The sequence below is a fragment of the Neopsephotus bourkii genome, unplaced genomic scaffold, assembly GCF_033783945.1.
Source record: "Neopsephotus bourkii isolate Nb327-2 ecotype Australia unplaced genomic scaffold, CSIRO-AGI_Nbou_v1 NB_457, whole genome shotgun sequence".
Classification (NCBI taxonomy): domain Eukaryota; kingdom Metazoa; phylum Chordata; class Aves; order Psittaciformes; family Psittacidae; genus Neopsephotus; species Neopsephotus bourkii.
The window spans coordinates 1,464,746-1,486,041 of record NW_026900959.1 but is presented as its reverse complement, the minus strand read 5'-3'; the positions used below and the strand labels follow the sequence as shown (position 1 = coordinate 1,486,041).

Here is a 21,296-nt window from a genome sequence, read left to right as displayed (position 1 = left end):
CCTTAAGCCAAAATCACACTAGTTTTGCAGATAGAATTTAACTGCAAAAGTTCCTTGTTCTCCCTTTGCATTGCTGATGGATTTGTCTTGGATGCATCCCTGCAGAAGCTGAGTCTCTCCACTGCGAGGATTTGATCTCAGAATGTTCCGGTTCTTTCAGCTTTGCCTTTTTCTCTCCTGTCCCAGTGGTCTGAAGAGCCGTGCGTCGCTCACCTTCTGCAGAGGGACAGCTACTGCGTCTACTCACAGCAGGAACTCAAGGAGAAACTCTACCAAGAAATTATCTCCTTCTTCGACAGGGGCAAAGTGAGTGTCTCTGCAGTGTTAGGACCCTTCACCGGTAAATCCTTGCCTTGGGGCATGTAGCTGCCTGAAACTGGTTTCAACAGTAAAAGCAAATGGGGTTCCATAATGGGCCTTTGATGCTTAGGGCTGGCTTTTTAATAGGGACTGAAAACCCTGTTCAAGATACTGGACAGAGGAGAAAAAACCTACTGGTGTTTTCCTTTCTTTTCCTGGGTAATGGCTTTTGCACTGCAGTAAGAATAGCTTGTCTGGCTGATACTGAGCCTATGCTAGTTACGCTTTGGATAGATGGTTCTACCAGAGCTAAATGAGACAAACACAAGGAAGCGTGATGCAGTGAATGAAGTTTTAGTGTAGGAGGAGACCACCTGGGCTTTTCTCCCTTGCTGTTTAGTTTAGACATGTCCTTCCACCTCTTTGTGCCTCAGTTTTCTCTACCAGGAGTAGCAGTGGAAACCTTTGTAAATCACTTTCAGATCTACAAATCAAAAGAGCTGTGTGACTGTAATGATTGCAAGAAATGTACAGCATGGAGGCTGAGGGAAAGTTGGCAGTGCATGAAAGTGCTGCCTGAATGAGAATCAGCTGAATGCTTTGTTTACCTATCTCTGGTAATGAATGCTTTTAACTGAGCCTTTTATGTTGCTTGTGCTCTTCTTCCCCCACCTGCCTCCCTTTGCCCTCCATGGAGATGTGGGAAAAAGCCATTCAACTAAGCAAAGAGTTGGCTGACATGTATGAGAACAAGGTCTTTGATTATGAGGGACTTGGGAATCTCCTGGTAAGACTTTTTTTTCTTCATTTTCTCCATTCTCTGCTGACTGCTTAAATTAATATTGTTGAGCAGGATAAGCCCAACATACATTATGTTAAAGGCAGCGATATCTGAGGGGGGCCTACAGGGATGCTGCAGAGGGACTCTTCATCAGGGACTGTAGCAATAGGGCAAGGGGTGATGGGTTTAAACTAAAACAGGGGAAGTTCAGGTTAGATATAAGGAAGAAGTTCTTTACTGTGAGGGTGTTGAGGCACTGGAATGGGTTGCTCAGGGAAGCAGTAAATGCTCCATCCCTATCAGTGTTCAAGGCCAGGTTGGCCTGGTTTAGTGTGAGGTGTCCCTGCCCATGGCAGGGGGGTTGGAACTGGATGATCTTAAGGTCCTTTCCAACCCCAAACCATGATTCTATGACAAACAAACCAACATAACCCCCATGGTTTCGTAAAGCTCAATATTAGAAGACTATTTCCATACTCTTTTTTCAGTGTGTGGTTTTGACCTCGTAATTAGCATGACAACATCATATGCAGATCTTTGGCATTTTTGGTGTTAATCACGTAAGGTAACATTTGCATGGTGTATTTTCAGGCTCCGTAAATCTCATCACCTCGTTAGTTCTGTGATAAAACTGCTGTGCATGAACACAGCACTATAGAATCATCTTGGTTCTGAATGATGTTTTGTAGCAGCTAAAGTTGTTAAGCCAGATGGTCTTTATGTTCTTTCATATGAGAGTCATCTGCCCAGTTTTCTTTCTGCCAGTTCTCTGACATTTGTCACCATTTGTGCCTGCTCAGTTTCAGAACATATTTAGTTTTAATCTGTGCTGCTGTAGTTGAGGGTTCCCAGTATCCTCCTGGTGTCCTGGATGCCGTGGCGCTGCTCTCATGTCTGCACACCAGGAGATGCAGTTGATCCTGGCCCAGAAAAACCAAATATTTAACCAAGTAAATGGATAAGTATGAGACACTTTATGAAAGCACAGTTGTAAAATGTATTCTGGAGGGGAGAACTAAGAGATCAGGACTTGTCACTGGGAACGTTGCTGCAGTCTGGCCGTGTCCCTGAATGCTCCAGAGGGATAATCCTGGGGCCCTTTTCTTTTTCAGAAGAAACGAGCTACTTTTTATGAGAACATCATGAAGGCAATGAGGCCTCAGCCAGAGTACTTTGCTGTTGGATACTATGGTCAGGGGTTCCCCTCTTTCCTCCGGGTAAGAACGCTTCAGCACTCACATTCTGGGCTGGTGGGTACCCTGAAAGTACTTTTGCAGAGCTTCCAAGATGCAAACTCCTTTTCCTTTGAGAGAAATCCCTTAAGTATTTAAAAACACTTCAGTGCATAAAAAGAGACAAGCAAGAGACCAGATCTGTTTGCGTTACCAGCTTTAATAAAGTTAGTGTGTTGCAGTAGGGTTTGTTAGATGAGTGGTATGTTCTCATAAGGACTTAAACAGAATCTACCTTTGTATTTGTGCCCTGAAGTCTTCCTCAGAAATGATTGTTGCCATTCATACGTACATATTAGTGCCAGTGTGTAGCTTGTAAAGAATTTATCCTGTTGCTTTTCAGCCTGAATCAACCTTATTTTCAGGACAGGGATCATTTCAGTGCTCAGGCACATTGGTGAGAATCTGTCCCACGCAGAAGGATTAAAATGCAAAGGTGCTTCCTGTTTGAGATTGCTGCTAAGCATTGCTGGATCTATGCTAGCTATAATACAAGAATCCAGCCAAAGTGAGTCAGATGGGCAGGGTGCAGCACGCTAGAAAATATTCCTGATTATGATTTAAAATGAAGGAACATTCCCATTTTCAGACTGGAGTTGTTAGAAGTTATTGCCTTAAATGGAAGCCAAGCTTAATAAAAAAGAAATATGTTAACTTGGAACTGTGTAACCGGATGGCATCGGAGGCTTTCATCTCCAGGCCATGGCTTTGAATCCATCCCTTCCAGAAACCACACGTTATCTTCCCTAAAATCAGCCCTGACTGAGATTTCATGTGTTGAATGTGCTTAGAGTGCTAGAACGGACGAACGTGCTCAGTAACATGTGTGGAACAGTGAATTTCTTAGGCAAATCCGAGGTTGCCATTGCAGGGCCTTGCTCCTGTTCTCACTCCAGCCTGTGCTTCTTCTCACGTGCTCTGGTTGGTAAGCCAGGAGACAGCCCTTCATATAAACTAGACCTGAGATTCCCTGGGTGTGTTTGGAAAGCTCTTGCTCATGGCTTTGTTTCCTCTTAATTCTTTTTCTTCTGCTACCCACAGAATAAGATTTTCATCTATCGTGGCAAAGAGTATGAACGAAGGGAGGACTTCAACCTGAAGCTGCTGACCCAGTTCCCTAGTGCGGAGAAGATGACCAGCACTGCCCCTCCAGGAGAAGAGATCAAGTCTTCTCCTAAACAGTGTATCTTTTGGTTCAAATACGTTTTGTCACAGTCATGGTTTGCCTCCTGCCTAGAATAACCAATTCCTAGAATTGGTAAACAACAATAATAAGCAAGGAACTTACTGCACCAGGGGGACCTTGAAGGCAGGGGCTGGCATGAAAATAAGACTATCCAGAACTGCAGTAGTGACCTTAAAACATAGTGAAAGACAGCTTGGTATTGTCAGAGTTAAACAAATTGCTGTTAGGATGAAACCTTGACAAATGCCAGGTCAGGATTTCTCGTGCCACCTTCTCAAGCAGGTGATGTTCACTGCTGTAGGATAGGTGTGGTCCAGTTTGGGCCTTCTAGGTTAAAAGGTGAAATACAGGCAGTGGAAGTGAGATGTAAAGTAAGTGGACGTATGTTCTCTTCTGGCTTGCAGTGAACCAGCGTTTAGGAAGTAGCTGTTGGTTTGCTTTGGGTTTTGGTTCCTCAAAGCCATGTTGTAAGCACTGTGATGTGATTTTGATGGTGGAAGTTGTTGGGTGAACAGCACTTTTAAAGATTTTATTATTACTGTTTTTTCCTTACACTGGTGGGACTCCAAACTGTGTGTCCCAGAGCACACTTAAGGCTTAAGATCCCAATTGTGAGCATGACCAAGTGCAACCTAGCAAGAGACTTGTTTGTGACTTCCAGTTGACAGGAGGCGTGCTCCTGGAAGATGTGTATCAGTCACAACCAAGTTACTGAGCTCCCAGCCTCTGTTATACAGGCCAGTGTTACACAGGCCAGACGAGAGAATCTGATGGTCCATTTTGGCCTTAAAAGTCTGTGCACAAAGGCACAACTCAAGCAGTGATACCAGATGCTTCCCTTGCAATAAGCCTGCCAAGCACTAAATCCACATAGGAAATTAAAAGTCATTCAAGACCAAACTTGGTATCAAAAAATGCCTCTTCTGTTGCTGCTTTGTTTCAGCTATTTCCTTAGCATCTGTTTGTGTTTGTTGTAACGGTTTTGGCTCAAGATGAACGTGAACTGCAAAATTTGGATCCAGATCTGAACTCTTCCAAGAGTTTGGGGGTGTTTGGTTCCGGGTCTTTGGCATAGCCCCACTGTAAAGGGGAGCAGCTGCATAGTTTGGATTTGGTACAGGTTCTTCTCAGACTCGTACAAACACCTTCAGAAAAGATGAGGAGTTTGAGTGCCCAAATCTCTTGTTGTGTTAGGCAGGCGGTGGTGGCTCTGCAGTGTGGTTTAATTTCATGCTTTTTTAACCTCCTTTGCCTCAGGCTTTTGCTTTTAATCTTTTTTCACTCTTTTGACCATCAAATGTCTTATTCTTCCTTTGGTTGTTTCAGAATAGGGTCCTGGAGGTACCAGTTGGGCTCTGCACCATCCTGGGGAATGCCTGCACACCTGAACAGGAGCTTTCCCCCAGTTCTGAACTAGAGGCTGTATAGCACACTTAGCATGGCATGAAGCCCAAGCTAATAAGCTCTCCTGAGAGAAAGAATGTATTAGCTTGGGCTCAGTGCTTGATGCAGCATGGCTATAAGTGCTTGGGTTCTGATTTGGCTGGTATCCAGCTGGCTCATCAGTGCGGGCAGAGAGACCTTGTTTTTGCTTTCCCAATACTGTTCAGAACTACCCTCAGTGAAATAAAGGATGTGTAGGGCTACCCTGCCCACCAGTAAATCAGTGCCACTTCAGGGTGCAGTTGGCAGGTGATTCACAGGAATAATCTGTGAATGAGAGTCAAATTGATCATGCTTTACTTTTCCATACAGGTTTTTACTTCTGTAAAGCCTTCAGTTCCACTCTGGAGGAACAACATTGTTAAGCTGTTGTGTTTAGGGATGCTATTACTAATTTATTTTTGCTATCTGTCATGGTTCACAGGTGGAAAAGCTGAAGATGAAGTAGACATTCACTGGTTCAAACCAGCCAACTTCTTCCATTAGCTTTATCCATCTAAAAAGTGGGAGGGAAGGAGGAGCTCCTTCGCTGTATGGAAGAATCTGACAACCATGGGGTGCTGAGGGAGAGAAGAGAAACAGATGCATCCATTACAGAACCCAGGATAGAATCTTGTTTCCTGTCTCCAGAGCAGAAATCAGTAACCCCCAGGCTTCCCAAGCATCCTGCCAGGGGATTTCAGTAGTTGGAAGTATTTGTACAGCCCTTATCTTTGTGGCTTTTAGCTCACAAGTAGAGGACAAACTAGGAGAAGCAATAGGATGCCCGTGGTTGCTGATGAGCCAGGAAGTATTTTCTTCAAACGTGACAAGAGCACAGGGAATTGGTGAGAAGTGTCCGACATTTGAGGAAAACAGGGAGGGTATTTCCCTCCCTCTCCTGCTTTCCAATAGTTTTTCATCCTTAACTCTAGGTGCTCAGATGTGCAATGCTTCATTGTGAAGCCTGTGATGAACCTGCCGCCTAATTATAAAGATAAACCTGTTCCTGAACAGATCTTAAAGTAATTTCTTTTCCTCTGTGTTTTTCTCAACTAGTCCAGGCACACAGGAGGAGGTGCCTCTGTGTCCTGTGTAAATCTTTTCACGTCCAGCTTAAACTTGGTTGGTTTTGAGAGGAAGCAGAAGAACATTTATGTAAGGAGGATGGGAGGTGAGAAAACTCACCGTTTACTCTGCTTCATTCTAGCTACTACAGAGCAAACGAGGTGCAGCAGTTCACACACTCCCGACCGGTCAGGAAAGGAGAAAAAGATCCAGACAACGAGTTTGCTGTGAGTCCTTGGCTTTCGATGCCAGTGTCTGAGCTATGAGCAGACAGTTCTATACCTGGTTTTGTTGGTGGCATTTTGACAGCACTGTCACTTTTACCCCTCCACCTGGGCAATGGAGTTTTGGTATTAAAAATGTAGCAGAAACAAAGGGCTGTACTTCACATGGCAATCTTCACCTAAAGCCAATGTGATAATGTCAAGGGGCTCCACAGCTGAAGTTGTAACATTCAAAATCCTTGATCTGGAATCTGTAGCTATTGTGCTGTGAGTGATGTAGCCATCCATGGGGAGGCCAGCCACTAACCGTGATGCATCAGTTCAACTTCAGGCCAACTTCTAAGGTTTGAAGTGGAGAGTGAGCCTTGGAGGTAGTGTTGTCACCTTTGTCCTTGCTGCCTATGAGGTGTAGTGTTGCTCATGTGCAATATTTGGTCATGTTGCATATAACTCTCACTAAATATGCCATAGTAGCAGTCCTGCTAGTAGTGGTCCACATGGAGGGTAACAGCCTACTGCTGCTAACATTGATAGCATTGCAGTAGAGTTGGTATTTCATGCAAAACCCCCTGGATTCCACGCCAGAATTACTGTGTAAGTCCTGCCAGCTCATTCTGGAAGCCTGGCTCTGTGCTCTGCTGCACAAGAGAATTAAATTGCAAGACCAATATTTTCTTTACATCTTGGAATTTTATTTCCTTCTCTAACTAGAACATGTGGATAGAAAGGACAACCTACACAACAGCATATTCATTTCCAGGCATCCTCAAGTGGTTTGAAGTCAAACAGATTACAACGGTGAGTCCTGCACATGGCTTGGGTCTAATCCCTTCTAATCTTTCATGAAGCAAAGAGTCTTGCAACAGTGAGGAGAAGTAGTCCTTCCACTGTTAGGCTGCCATTCATATACGAGGAGTTACTTCATATTCAGTGGAGGCAGATGAAGGTTTATCCTGTTTCTTCTTTCCATCAGGAAGAGATCAGCCCCTTGGAGAACGCCATAGAAACGATGGAGCTAACTAATGAGAAAATCAGCAACATCGTGCAGCAGCATGTCTGGGACCGGAGTCTTCCTGTACATCCTCTCTCTATGCTCCTGAATGGGATTGTGGACCCAGCAGTGATGGGAGGATATACCAACTATGAAAAGGTCTTTTTTCACTTTGTCTGTAGCTCAGTCTGTTGACCTCTGCAGTGTTGAAGACCTGGATTGAAGCCTTTAGTGACATGGCTTAGTGGTGGGGTAAAGGTTGGACTTGATGATCTTAAAGGTCTTTTCCCACCTAGTTACTTCTATGATTCTGTGGGAGATTTCAAGTTCAGTTTTCAGCTACTACTCAGTGCATTCTGGAGCTGTATCTGTGTGTTCAGAGCTCAGAGGAGAAAAGAACAAAGATGAGAGATTTCCCCTAGACTACAAGGTGGGAAACATCCACATCTTTAGTGCTTAGTTTTAATGCTGTGCATTGCCACAGAAATGAATGATGCAGCTCTTTTGGGCCTCATTTATGGCAGCGCTAATAACATGATCCTACCTCATGGGGGCATTGAGGTGCTTGGTCAGCCCAATGCACATCGCAAGTAACAAAGGAAAGCAAAAGAGCTCGTGTTTCTCCATAGAACTAATATAGAGTGGTGAGGCAAATGAGGATTTCTCTTTCCAGCAGATAATCTGCCTTTGGTGTATTACAGCAAAGAGCAGATATTTCAGGAAAAAAGCAGTATTTCCTATCCAGGTTTATTCTGTGATTCAGTTGACTTCAGTTGAACAATGTATGTTCTTCCCTTTCGTGATGTTTAACTTAAGGTGTTTACTCCCACTATCTGATGATGGTATTCCCAGCACAAAATACATTGCTTTTTTCCATAAACTGAGTGGATGGTGTTAAAACACATTTAATTCTACTCAGATGTGTTCCAGTCACATGAAATGAAGTGCAAAAGTTATAGGAGAGAGGGTCTGATTTATCTGGGGTCTAACTCTGCTGATTCCAGAGGAGTTGCATATGCCTTGCCAGGGCTGAATTTGGCCCTAAACCCTCCCATTTTATGAATTAAGGTTGACATAAAGTTTAGAATTACGAAAGTGGGAAAGCAGTTAAAACGAGGAAACACAAAGTATCCGAAGCACATCTGGAAATACTCATTCCTGCTTCATATTTTCCTATTTCAGCTGAAGATCAGTGCAGGACATTTTGGCTTTTGTGGGCGGCTAAAATCTTGAGTTTTAATTGTTTCATTGTAGCCAAAAGCCAAAGCCTGTGTTTCTAACGTGCGCTTTCTTCTTGCAATAATTAAACACTTTCAAGAGTAATCCTCTGGGGCCTACCCAGCAGTCCTTCCAGAGCCTGACCTCCTCTTGACATCAGCCTCTTGCAGAGTCGTACCTCTAGGCCTATAAACACTGGTACATACAGTCCGGTTAATGGAACACAGAGGCTGAAATAGATCAGGGACGTGTTTTCAAACCAGATGAAAAATGATGAGGAGTTTTATCTAGGAAAAAGAAACATGCAGTTCTTCTGAGCAGAAATTGTGATACATTTTCAATACACTTAGTGTGACTTGGCACCATTCTAAAGCTTCAGTCCAGGAAAAGTGTACTTGTGTTTGTCCAGCTTCAAACTGAGAGCAGATTCTGTTGATTAAAGGTTAAACACATAAGAAGCACGGACCAAAGGTGCTTTGTTGGATCAAACCATGAGTCAAAAATGTCAATGCAGCCTGTATTTCTACTGTGTTTTTGTGACAAGCTTCATGTGGTAACATTGGACTTAAGAGCTTCAATCACAGAGCTTAAGGAAGTTGCAGGCAGGAGATGCCCTGTTCACCTTTCTGCTGCTGAGGTAGTTGGTGTGTACTCTAGGTCACTGAGTGCTAAACATAAAAGAGCCTTTTGAAAGTGAGAACTCAAGAGATGGGATCTGCTGCTTGCACTTGTGCAAGAAGTGATGTGACGTGGGTTATTCACATCAATGCTGCTTTATGAGGAGTTGGAACTGAAGAAACTGTCTCTGCTTTCAGGCGTTTTTCACAGAGAAGTATCTTCAAGAACATCCTGAAGATCAAGATAAAATTGAGCTGCTCAAGCAACTCATTGCTTTACAGGTACTGTAGAGGGAAAGAAGGGGGAGCACTGTATGTGCAGGTGTTTTTCCAGTATCATTTGTTTTGGAGAGAGAATGGAGATGAATGCTGTAAGAACAATCTGGAAGCTGTTGTGTTCTGAAACTGTGGTCTAGAGTGTTCCGTGTGCCTTGCCTTGCTCTAAAATACTGTTCTGAAATCGTTGCCAGTGTGGCATAGATTCTTCCCTCATGAATGTAACAAGATAGCTTTACCTTTTCAGGAAATCATCAGACCTGGTGCTCTGTCAGCCTGAGCAATGAACGTTGTCTCTCTTAGCCTGCATAGCAATGAAAAACTGCCCTGTTTTCTTGCAATTCAGATTGCAACCTGACATATTCCCACACAACAGGGCCCAGTTAAAGCTACCTCACAGTCACACAGCTTCAGGGGCTGGGAAGTGATACCCCAGCATTTAATATGCTCTGTTTTCTAAAGCAGAATATGGAATCTGAGTGGGGAAGAGAGAGCCATAGGTGTAGGTGGGGAAAGTGTTCACATTTCTTGAACACGTGGAGCTGGAACAGTCAAGATATGAGCCAGTGGCTGAGCTTCCTTGCCATGTGGCTGCTTTTTTTGCCTCTACAAACTCAAACCGCATTGATTTATGTCCTTAAAGTGTATCTGAGATGTGGAACATGCACAGAAAATTCCTTCCTGGAACAGGAGAGCTGATTTGTCCTTTTGTAGCTTCTTTTCATTCCTCTTTTCAGATGCCGTTGTTGGCAGAAGGGATTAGGATCCATGGTGCGAAGCTGACAGAGCAGCTGAAGCCTCTGCATGACAGACTGACAGCCTGCTTCAAGGAGCTGAAGAAGAAGGTGGAGAAGCAGTATGGTGTGATCACTTTGGTAAGCATACCTGGGTGTTTAGTGTCCTGCCTTAAAGAAAGCCAAGTCTCCCCTTTCCCACTTGTGAGTTAGTGTTACATGACTTATCCCAGGGGTGTTTGTCTGCAGCCTCCCTCCCTCACTGAAAGGAAGCAGAGCAGGTCAGGCTCTGTGGTGTTGCCCTATATCATGTCCTCCACGCTGAGACGGCTCTCTGTCACATCTGTGGCCTCTTCTGTGGTCTCTTCATCTTCCACATCGTCTGATAGCACTTCTTCCAGACCGGGTTCAGATGGGTGAGTAATCATCAGCTTTTACATGGGATTTACTTGGGTGGGGATATGCCTTTGCCAGAATTAATTGCTCTTAAAAAGAAGATTTATTCCATACACAGTAGGAATTCTTACACATCAGACTTTAAATGGAAACTAATGTTGTGATTCCCATTTACAGATAGTGGGTTTGAAGCTCAGCTAGGGATAGTTCTGGGAATTGGCTGTTTCTGAAGTCCCAGTTACCTATATGATACTGAAGAGGGATGGAGGCAGTGTTTCAGATGCACACTGTATTTCTTCCCCAGGAATGCTGGGAAAACAGAGCTGTAAGATACTGCAAGGTGATTTAGTTTGATGGGATCTGCAAAGAGGCCCACAGTTGTATGGTACTTGTTCCTCCTACCTATTTGTAGCTGCCACACATGGAAAGATTTCCTGATGTCACTTCTCTGTGCATTTAGTTTGCATCTGTGACAGCCAGGAGGTCTGGGTGACTTGCTCAAGGTCACACAGCAGACTCAGTGGCAGGGTTCAGCAGAAAATGCAGGTCTGGCAAATAGCTGGAGTAACTTAGGAGCACGAATCTCACTGAAAACACCTTGGTCAGAGGTGGTTTTTGCAGTAATCTGTTATTCAAACTAAGAGATCACAGCTTCTAGCAGACAGCACTTTACATGTCTGATGGACTCATGTTTCATGTGTTTTCACTCTTGGTGTGGGCCACAGATCTATTCTGGAACCTCTCTTGGAGAGAAGAATATCAACAGCTTCCAGAGCTGAGGAGCTGCCCATGAAAGATGATGGTGATAACCGGATTAGCAAACTGAAGCGGAAGGAGTGGAGTATTAGCAAGTCTCAGGTTATTGTAGAGAAAGAGCCAGAACTGGAACTGACTTCCAAAATGGTAAAAAACCCTTTTAAACCTATCAGTAGTAAAATCCCTAGCAGGAGCCTTTAGTGTTTCCATCAGCCATGTTTGTCATTGGGAGCTTCACTAAATAGTGGGAGGGGTTCAGCTACCAAAAGCTTTGGTCATCTGAGTCATTCTGGCTTTCTTTTTTATGTGGAAAACTTGTGTCACAGACCCAGCTGCAGTTTGGCTCTAGGTGCACACTGGAAGCATGAGGCACTGATGTTTCATCTAGGTGCTCAGTGCCCTCGATCCTTGTAGGAGTGGAGGACTCTGTGATGCACTCAGCCCCATGTTCTGGTTTTGTTGGAGCAGGCAGACGGTGCGAGCCCACTCAAAGAATCCAGCTGTCCAACCAGATGTTCAGCTGCTATCAGTCAGCACCACTGCACTCATCAGACGTAGTGCACGGTGAAGATCGGTTTGATAGGCTGGGGAGTTGAATAAAGAAGGTCTGGTACTTAGGTCACCAGCTTGGGGCTTGGATAAACTGGTTCTCCCAGTGTGTACTCTGCTGCAGACCTCCTGCGGGAGGGCAGGAGTGTTTACTCCTTGAGCAGATCATTTGCAAGAGGAATAAAAGAGAATCTCTGTCCCCACAGGAGTGTTGTAATGGGGAATGTGGTGGAGGCTGTTTGGCATTAAGGTTGACAGTGGGATTTAGAACAAACACCTAATACGAACAGATAAGTTTCAGCCCAGAAGTAGAGTTGTTTGACCTTAGAGTATTATCCTGATTGATGCAAAGACTGTGTTACCCTGTCAGAGAGCATGGGAGAATTGGGCATCTGAGTAGTTAACCTGGTGATTCAGTGATACTGATTTGACTTAACACAGGCTGCATAAACAATGAGAAACACAAGTTCTTGTATTTCCCCTTTTCTCCCAAGACCTCAGCTGAATCTGGCAGGAACAGGTTATGCTGCTTATATATTCAGGAATTCTCATCAAATCTGAGTGGTGCTGCCAGCACTTGGAGCCTGCAGAATATTTATAAGAAGGGGGAAGGTGGTTCTAGAATCATGTCATTTGGTATTGACAGGCTTTCAACCCCAGAGGAAAGGCTGCAGTTGTTAATGTTAGTGGTTCAAGAGACCTGGCCTTCTGCCTCTGCAAGAGCTGCCCTTGAATTCAATGGGTTTAAACCACAAACTGATATCAGCTGCTGATCACTTGATGAAGTAAAACTGGACGGAAAAGATCTGGGAGGTTGCCCATGGTGTCGACCAGTTCACTGGGACACTGAGGCCATATTGAGATGACCTCATTATTTGAATGAAGAGCACAGAGGACGTGTGTGACACTGGAAGGAACAATATCTCCCAAGTGCCATACACAAGGGGTTTGCTCTGTGAAGCCTGAAATAGTCATGTTTCACAGCCCGAAGGAGCTGGATGATACCAATGGTCCTGACTTGTGCCCAAATTTCATCTGTGTTTTCTTCTTGGAAAGGCTTACCCCCTTCCAAAACTGTTCACAGAACTGCAGGTCAAATGCAGCAGTTCCTCAGCCTGACGTCTTCCCTTCTCGGTTAATACACTAAGGTCATTAAAAGCAGTTTGCTATTGCTACGCAGTTAGCAAGGTCCCACAGAGAACTGGATGTGTCATAGGAGCACAGTGAATGCCTTCTGACACGGCTCAGCTCGTGCACTGCTTTCACTCTTAACGTTTCACCTGACTGCACCTTTCTCTCTCTGCATGGCTTTTCTGGAGCACGTTGATGCCTCTGTGACAGGTCTGGTTATCCCATGCGTGGGCAGCAACCTTGCTGACTTCTAAGGGCTTTGTTTACTCTCTGTTTCACCCAGGGCATGTCAGGAAAAGCACAAAGGCCAAAGAGTCTTCAATTAGGAGACAACAGACTGACTTTGCTTCAGGGTTCCTCGCTCCAGCAATCAACACCTCGAAGCCCACCACCCATCACTCCCAAAACCCCAAGAACCCAAAGTAAGTTCTGTTATTTCAGGGCAATAGTAGGAATTGCTGTGTATTTGCTGGGGTAACCTCACTGGGGAGGGAGGGAGGAACTGCTCTGAAGTACTTCACAGAAAGTGACTCTAGGCTCCTAATATTTGCAGACATTTTTGTCAGATAGCAGGGTTTGGCAGTGCTATCAAAGGCACTGCAGTCATACTTGTGACTTCCATATCACTTGTTGCAATCAGTATATCAGATGAACTCCAGAGAACGGTTTTTCCAGTTTCTTTCTTGTTTCCTCCTGTGTTGACTTGAGGGAAGGTATATTATCCCCAAGGAGAGCATCACATGCAGTCAATGTAGATGAGGGAAGGTATATTAAATGCCAAGGAGAACATCACATGCAGTCAATGTAGATGAGGGAAGGTATATTAAATGCCAAGGAGAACATCACATGCAGTCAATGTAGATGCTTGTAAATGCATCAGGTCAGGAGGTTACAGCACATACTAGAGGAGTATCTCCTGTGGATTCACTGGGTGGAACTGCATCAATCCAGCATGGTGTTTCTCATCAGCTCTGTGGCTGGATTTTCTCAGCAAGCCCCGAAAGCTTTGGTCATTCATGGACTCCCATCACATGGCAGAATGTTTCAGGGGAAGCTGCTCTGCAGCTTGGAGGCTCAGCTGATAAATGTGATACCTGAAAGAGATGGGAGTTTAGCATTAGCAAAATGAGCATTTTCCCATCCTTGCATTTCCAGCAAGCTCTGCAGTTTGTTCTGAAACAGCAGATCAACATGGCTAAGGTAAAATTACAACTGTGGTGTCACCACTGACAGCTTCCTTGCTTGTTCTTGCCTTTCTGACTCCACTGCTCTGTTTCAAGTTCATACATAGGACCTGACTGTCCTTCCTCCTAGAAGGATGTCATTCAGAATCCAGTGTACAATATGAACTGAACTAGCCTAAAACCTGTGAGAGGATTAAAACCAAAGAATACATGTCAGACTGGGATGGAGTGGGGAGACAACCAGAAACACAAACAATGGCAGGAGTACTGTGTGAAGAAAGAGCTGTGAAAGGAATTTGAAACCTCACTCTTGTACTTAGCAAGCGGTTTTAACTGCCTTCAGTAGCAGGAATTCTTCTGAAGTTTGGTCCTTATCTGCTCCATCAATTGGAGTTAAAATCAAAGTGAATTCTCAGGTTGAGGCCCAGGCTGAAAGGAAACCCCACTGAACATTGCAGATGTGATAATGGATTCAATTTTCTCTCAGGCATGCATTTTTCACAGAAGCTTAGATTCACTGGATGAAGATAGAACTCTTCTGGGCATTTGGAACCTAAGGGAGATCCAGCTGTGCCTCTACTCTGACATACCCATTCAGGTTTAGCTGCTAAAGCAGAGAACTGCACACAGACCAAAAGAGAGATTCATTTAATATCTTGTGCTTAAAATTCTACATGGCCAATCCCATTTCCCGTTCCTTTTCCACCTACTTGAATGTCTTCTCTCATTACTGTTGTTGCTTCTAGGTTTCCCCTCCTTGCAAGCTGATGGACTGGCAAGTGCTGGCTTACAGAGCACCCCACCTCCCCCTCCACCCAAGAGCAAGCCCTATGAGAACAGCAACCCCAGGAATTCTGTGGAGGTAAGGAAATGAGAGCTGACATTTCTTTGGAAAACAGCTTTGGAGACAGAGACACCAGCGGAATTTTCCGAGCTGCTTCTAGGGTGGTGCTGCTTGAAACTTGTCTCCTCGGGTTACTGCTTCACTCCCTGAAACCACAAAGGATAAGAGGGGTTTTTTTGCTTCAGGAGAAGGCTGTCAAATGCAATCCCTTGTTTTTGGGATTCCAAGTGGGAGTTGTGTTGTCCTGGGATAGGCAAACTGTGTGTGGGGGTGGGAAGTTCTATTGGAAACAAACAGGCACAATGATTGAAACGTCTCAAAACCAGGATGAGGATAACCCAGCACTGTAATCCGGTCCTGGAAGAGAAGGGAAAAGAGTTCACAGAGGTTCAGAAACGATAAATGTCTGCTGTTGAGTTCTCAGCTCAGAATAATCTGATTTGTCAATATATTAGTCACTGAAACTGGTCTGTATTGTATCACCATAGCCCTTTTCTCCAGTTTGTGAAGTTGGTTTACTTCTAAGAACATCAAATTGCCACTTTTTTTATGCTCTCAACTAATGTTTCTCTTATAGTAGGGGATTCCAGACAGGTTGCAGATATTTCATGCTCAAATGCTCTGGTCATTGTGTCAGAATCATTTCATCTGCCCCTGAACTAGTGCTCGTAAAAGGAGACTGTAATTGCTTACCAGTGCACAGCAAAAGAAAGCATCCTTTTGTAACTGTGCAAGGGCTGGATGTCTTCCCCAGTCCAATTTGCCAACAGGATTTATGGAGTACTTTAGTGAGATGAACTGGAATTTGACCAAAAAGAATGTAAAGAATGATTGCTCTGACAGCACAGGAAGACAGCAAACCTGCTGATCACTTAATTCTGTTAGAGAGAGATACAACACTGGCATAAAGCCTTGAAGCATGGGATAAATAGGAGGGCTTTCTCCTTTGCCCTTCATTTGGTCCGGATTGACTGAGAAGAGGCAGTATAGCTGCTGTAGGTGGTGTGAATGGTGGCACTGTGACAGCTCGAGGGATGCTGTGGAAGTCACTGGTTCAAGAGGATTAATAAAAGAGCCTCCTTCCCTTGAGTCTTGTAAGAAAACTAATTACTGACATGTTCTGGCTTGCAACACTGACCTTGGCTTGCAGCCCAATGAAAGGGATTCAGAGGCACCAAAGGGAGATTGTAAAAGTATTTTCTGAAGGGTTTTCTTGAAAGAACCCACTAGAGCAAAGCACAAGAAGCATCCTGCAAGCCCTTGTGCCGGGCAGGAGGCTGTGGCTTGCTTTAGTAGACCTTCACTTGCTGCTGTTTAATGCAGTTCCTTGTACCTTTCTGATTTGGAAGCATTTTGCATCCTTCTGACCCCTACTTGGTGCAGCTCATCCAGCCAGCAAGGTAAACGTAGGTGAATTTTGAAACCATAAGTGAAATGATTTGATTGCCTTTCTGCTGATAAACAGGAGTGGGACAGAGGGACAGATGGCTTTGACTTGAAGTCAGGTCAGAAGCAGCTAAAGTCTGTCTGCAACTAAAGTATATTCTAGCAACAAAAACGTACCTTCTTCTGTTAGCTCCTGGGCCTCTGTCCTTGTTTGCCCTTGTGATCTACTGCATATAGTACTGAGAGGCTGAGTTCAAAGATTTGGTCCTGGAAGAAGCATCAGGCAGTACAGGACCTTTGGGTTTTCTGTTTGATAAAGCAGAATGCCTTAACTTGCTGGCAGTGGTTCATTTTAAGGTGTGTTTTTGTTCTGTCTTCTCAGGTTGCTCCACCACTCCCCAGCAGACGTGAAGCCAAACCTCCCCCTCCACCCCCAAAAACCAGGAAATCCAGCGTTGTCTCTTCAGAGCAAGGCTTGTAGTGAGGATCAGCACTCACTGGCGCAGCAGCAAGCACCCAGAGTGAAATGCCTGCTTTCATCTTACTGACAGTGCTGGGGCTCTCTGCCCCGAACCCACCAGTGGTCTCACCTGCCGTTCCAGTTGCTCCCTTTGGAGTTTGCTTTGGGAGCTATCAGAAGGAACTGATATTGTGACTGTATGCCCTAATCTCTGGTTTACCTTTCCAGTACTGAGACACTAATCACATCGCAGGAGAGGTCACCCTGCTGGAATTCTCTTAGTCTTGTCTGTCCCGAGTTCTTTCCCTCATGCAATGTCAGCAGCTCCTTCCTAGTGTAGATGTGTCACAGTAGTGACTTGCACCAGTGTTTGGCACAAGGTAAGCCACACCAGTATGTGTCCTGCGGTGTTTTCACATAAGTTCATCACACTTTACAGCTGCACTTCCCTCCTCCTGTCCCTGTGGCATAGCCCAGCCCTGATCTGCATGAAGTGAAACAGATCACAGCCAGCCCTGAGTTGTGAAACGTCAGCTCCTGGGATGTCAGGTGCTGGTGTGTGATGTGCAGTCTCCAAAGGTCCTTGATTGCAGGCAGAGACCTGAGCGTTGTTAGCAGAATAAGGTCTTTTTTTTCTGCTCGTCATCATATGTATTGAAGATGAAGTGCAGACATTCTGCCTTCACCTCAAATACATACATCTACCATCTCTGCTCTGAGTAGTGGCAGTTGCTCACTCCCAATGGAGAGTTTAGGTTCACCAGTACTTTGTCATAATTTCCCTGTTGATTCTGGTTTTAACACTACAGAGCAGTTGATACTCCACCCTGAGCTGTGTTACCTCCGTGATTTGTGCTTGCATCCGGGACTAGGTAGAATGTTTCATCTTGTGCTTTTTAATAGGGTGCAAAAAGGTGCCTCACTCCAGTGAATATGTGAGAAGAATAGAAGATGCACTGAGACCAGCACTGTACGGGTGCCAGCACCTGAGAGGATGGAGTGCACAGATCTAACTGCACATCCTGACCTCAGAACCAGAAAGTTACTGTAACCTTCACTTTGGCTGGGTAAATTCACAAAACCATACCTAATTCTCATCCTGTTTTTTTCCCTGCACCCATCTGTTGCAGTTCTTGCACTTTGTTTTCTAGCCTCCCTTGATCTGGGTTTGTAACAGCCACTGGGATGCATTTGGAAGACTTAACTGCGCACCCCTTCGGGACATCACCATTTGTGATCAGTACTCCTCCTCATTTCGCACCTTTCAGGGCTGCTTGCTCTGTGCTGCAGCCCTGAGGTGGGAAGCCAGGAGACAATTCAGTTTCAGACTCTGTTGCAGTGCAGTTCTCCTCTGTTCAGGGACAAACAAAACCAAAGCAGCCACAGGGTGGTTTTTGTTCAGACCAAAGTAGCCCTTTCTTTTGTTCTTCCACATTCATTTGGCTTCAGTGTGGTTCCTGTTAAAGAAACCTGCAGAAGCTGCATTTGCTTTGGTGCCTGCATGGCCCTGTGGAACAGATTGCTCTCGTGGAAGGATGCTTTTGGATTCGTATCACAGAACAAGTTGGAGGCATTGGGAAGTTGTAGTCGCATCATGCACATCTGCAGCCCTGTTGTTGCTTAGCACACGTACAGCTGCCTTCTGCATTGGTGCCTTCTCAGGGGACATCTTGGAGACCTTCCTGGACAGCTTGACCGTGGCTCCCCCCCTCTCTCTGGTGCATTGTAGGACCTGTCAGCTCCACATTATGGTCTTGGACGTAGGTGCTGCTTGACTTGAAAACCACAGGGTTTTCTTGTCTCACTTTTTGCCCGCTTCCTCCTCTTGTAACCACCGTCTTCCTTCTGCTGCACACGCGAACTAAAGGTTCAGGTCCTCTGAAACTCTTCACTTGAACAAGAACTTCTTGTCTTTTGCTTAAGGCAGAACATCAGGATGTGGTCTGAATTGTAGCAAAGTGGGTATTAACTCCACCTCTTAATTCAGTGCCTTCCCCCATTCTGCATCTGCCTGTGACCTCAGTCTTGGGTGCACTTCTCTTTCAGAGCAGATTGGCTTTTAACTCCTGTGGTAAGCCAGCAGAAACAAAGGGCTCTGTGTAGGAATCTCAGCGAAGGGTTTGTCTGTTGTGGGGAAACAAACTGTCACTTGTGGGGATTCTGGTTCCAAGTGACTTTTGAGTCTTCTTTCCCTACTTTTCTGATCCGCTTTAATCACTTTAACTCATACATGGGGTTCTTTCCCTGGAGGAGGGCACTAGTCTGTGTAAAAAAACCTCACTGGAGGAAGCCTGACCTTGGGAGGAGCTGTTCAGCTGATCTTCAGTGACCCTTTCCTAATGCTCTTTGGTTCTCACTGTTTCGGGTGTTCCTTTGCAGTTTTATAGATGAGGTTTATGAACGGGCCTTTCGTTTGTGTTTTGGTCTTTGGCTTTTACTGCAGAGCCACTCCTTCAAAAGCAGTGCAGGTGTTACCTTCCTGTGTGCTCTGCTTGCAATCCACTGCCTCACCTGGCAGGTTCCTTAAACTCGGAGTGCTGTCCATGCAGGTCAGGCGTTTCTCCTTGCTGCCTTTGCTGTTTGGCCAGTTGGAGACTGTTGTAGCTGAGGCATCACCCTAACTGGAAGGAAAAGAGCGGCTGATGCCTAAAGAGCACAGAGTAAGAGTGGGATATTTTGGGCATTTCATTGGCAAATCTGCCAGAAAGGGGTTTAAGGTCGGGGGATTTTTCCTTCCTTAGCATTGTTTTTGTTCTGAAGTGCTGTAAACTCTCCCTGTTTCTCCTTCTTGCCTTTGGGAAACCCAACTCACAAATAGGTGTTTCTTTTTGACAGCTGTATTATTCACATTGTGGTGTGTGGGGAGTTCTGTTCTTAGCTGATACAAGTCAGCACAGGCTGCTTAGAGGTACGAGAAGGACTTTCTGTACTGATGCTTTGGAGCTTTGTGCCAGTTTCAGGAAAGAGCATTGTCTTCTAAGTGTCAGATTCCTAAAGGCAGTTGGGCATTTACGTGCATGAATAAGGATGGGGCCTGGCTCATTTTCATCGAGTGAAATTAAGTGCCCACACTTAGGAGAAATCCCACCAGACCACTGGTGATTTAAGTGTTCTTCTCTTTCCTGTGGTACTTCCCTGACTTAAATGCTGAGATTTAACTTTCAGAGTCAATTTAGTAAGGTCTCACTACTTCGTTTTCAAAATCAGAATCATCTTTCCACATTCATTAGGTGCTTTTGGAAGTGTCATCTACTGCCTTTTAAACTGGAGAGCTAGAAATGGGAGTAGAACATTAACGTTGTCATCCCTGCACCCCAGAAGTGAAAGCAAACAGCAGCGTTTCTACCCAATTCATGGCTTTTGAATAAAACAAACCTCCAAGTTAAATGCCGAGTCTGCAGAGAAGACAAAACTCTAATCCCATTTCATAGCTGTGCTCTTCAAAGCTAGTGTTACATGTCAAGTCTTAGAGGATTTTGGTTTGCTTTGGAGAAATATGCTCATCACTTGTTTTCTGGAGCTTTTAATTAAAACTTGTCATGCTGTGATACATTCCTTTAAAAATGATACAGGCTCTAATCCACATCAGGGAGGAGGGAAACAGACAGCTTTCCATTGCAGTGGATTATTGGATTAGGAAAGGACACCGATTCCAGTGAGAGCAGCTCTGTGATCTGCAGTGGCAGAAAACACCATCACGTCTATGCAGTGGGTTTGGAGAACCTGCATCTAATGACCTTCACACTGTGCAGCCCAGTGTGCTCCACACATGAACAGTGAGTTAGACTTGGAGTGATGATGGCTCAGATTTTCTCTCCTTATTTATTTTTGTAAGTGTAAATGGAAGTAGTAAGTTTAAGATGTCTGTAATTTAACTGTAAGCTTTTTTATGGTGGAAGCATTCCTGACCCAATACTGCTGCCTTCTTTTAATTCTTGTAATTAAAAACCTCCTCTATTTGTTATTTACTGTCGCAGACCAAATTATCCAGGGGATCAGGGTGAGCTTTTCCTAGGACTACATGGGAAAGAAAAAGAAAAGGAATAATGTGATTTCATTCAAAGGCACTGGAGGTTCACCTAACTCTGCTCCTGTTAACATGAAAGCATCTTTAGGACTATGTGGCACTACAGAGAGTACACAAAGGAGGACAGAGGAGCTTAATAAAGGTGAAAAGCATCTCTTGATGCTGTATTGGTCTGACTGATGCTGTATTGGACGTGCCTGACTGCGTACTTCAAACCTGGTTTTCACATGCGTGGTCTGCAGTTGTCTGTTTTCTTCAGCAGAGGTGTAAATCCTCAGCAGCTCTGAAATTCAGCCCCAACATGCATGCTATTAATTGATGTAGTTTTTCACTGTTGGCGTTACAAAGGTTTAATGACATGATAAACCCTGGGTCTCGTTCATCTTGAATTCAGGAGAATGTGGATGTTGTGTAGCAGTGTTTTGTGAGCGATTTGAGATGCTGGGTGTGATGGTTCAGTTACAAAACGCACCTCTGCAGACTGCAAAGACCTTTCTCTTCTTCCTCTTTCTTT

The 21,296-nt window shown here is 44.7% G+C and overlaps 1 protein-coding gene across 1 annotated transcript in view; it reads left to right on the top strand.

Moving 5' to 3' along the window:
* Nucleotides 1-17,933, top strand: part of DOCK5 (dedicator of cytokinesis 5) — a 69,886-nt gene extending 51,953 nt beyond the window's left edge. The window contains exons 38-52 of the mRNA XM_061349727.1: nucleotides 187-306; nucleotides 998-1,087; nucleotides 2,194-2,298; nucleotides 3,355-3,496; nucleotides 5,865-5,946; nucleotides 6,132-6,216; nucleotides 6,925-7,011; nucleotides 7,187-7,363; nucleotides 9,238-9,321; nucleotides 10,053-10,190; nucleotides 10,299-10,465; nucleotides 11,171-11,348; nucleotides 13,165-13,303; nucleotides 14,812-14,927; nucleotides 16,678-17,933. Coding sequence (XP_061205711.1) covers nucleotides 187-306; nucleotides 998-1,087; nucleotides 2,194-2,298; nucleotides 3,355-3,496; nucleotides 5,865-5,946; nucleotides 6,132-6,216; nucleotides 6,925-7,011; nucleotides 7,187-7,363; nucleotides 9,238-9,321; nucleotides 10,053-10,190; nucleotides 10,299-10,465; nucleotides 11,171-11,348; nucleotides 13,165-13,303; nucleotides 14,812-14,927; nucleotides 16,678-16,776 — 1,809 coding nt within the window. The 3' untranslated portion in view covers nucleotides 16,777-17,933. The remainder of the gene's footprint in view (nucleotides 1-186; nucleotides 307-997; nucleotides 1,088-2,193; nucleotides 2,299-3,354; nucleotides 3,497-5,864; nucleotides 5,947-6,131; nucleotides 6,217-6,924; nucleotides 7,012-7,186; nucleotides 7,364-9,237; nucleotides 9,322-10,052; nucleotides 10,191-10,298; nucleotides 10,466-11,170; nucleotides 11,349-13,164; nucleotides 13,304-14,811; nucleotides 14,928-16,677) is intronic.
* The last annotated feature ends 3,363 nt before the right edge of the window (nucleotides 17,934-21,296 follow it).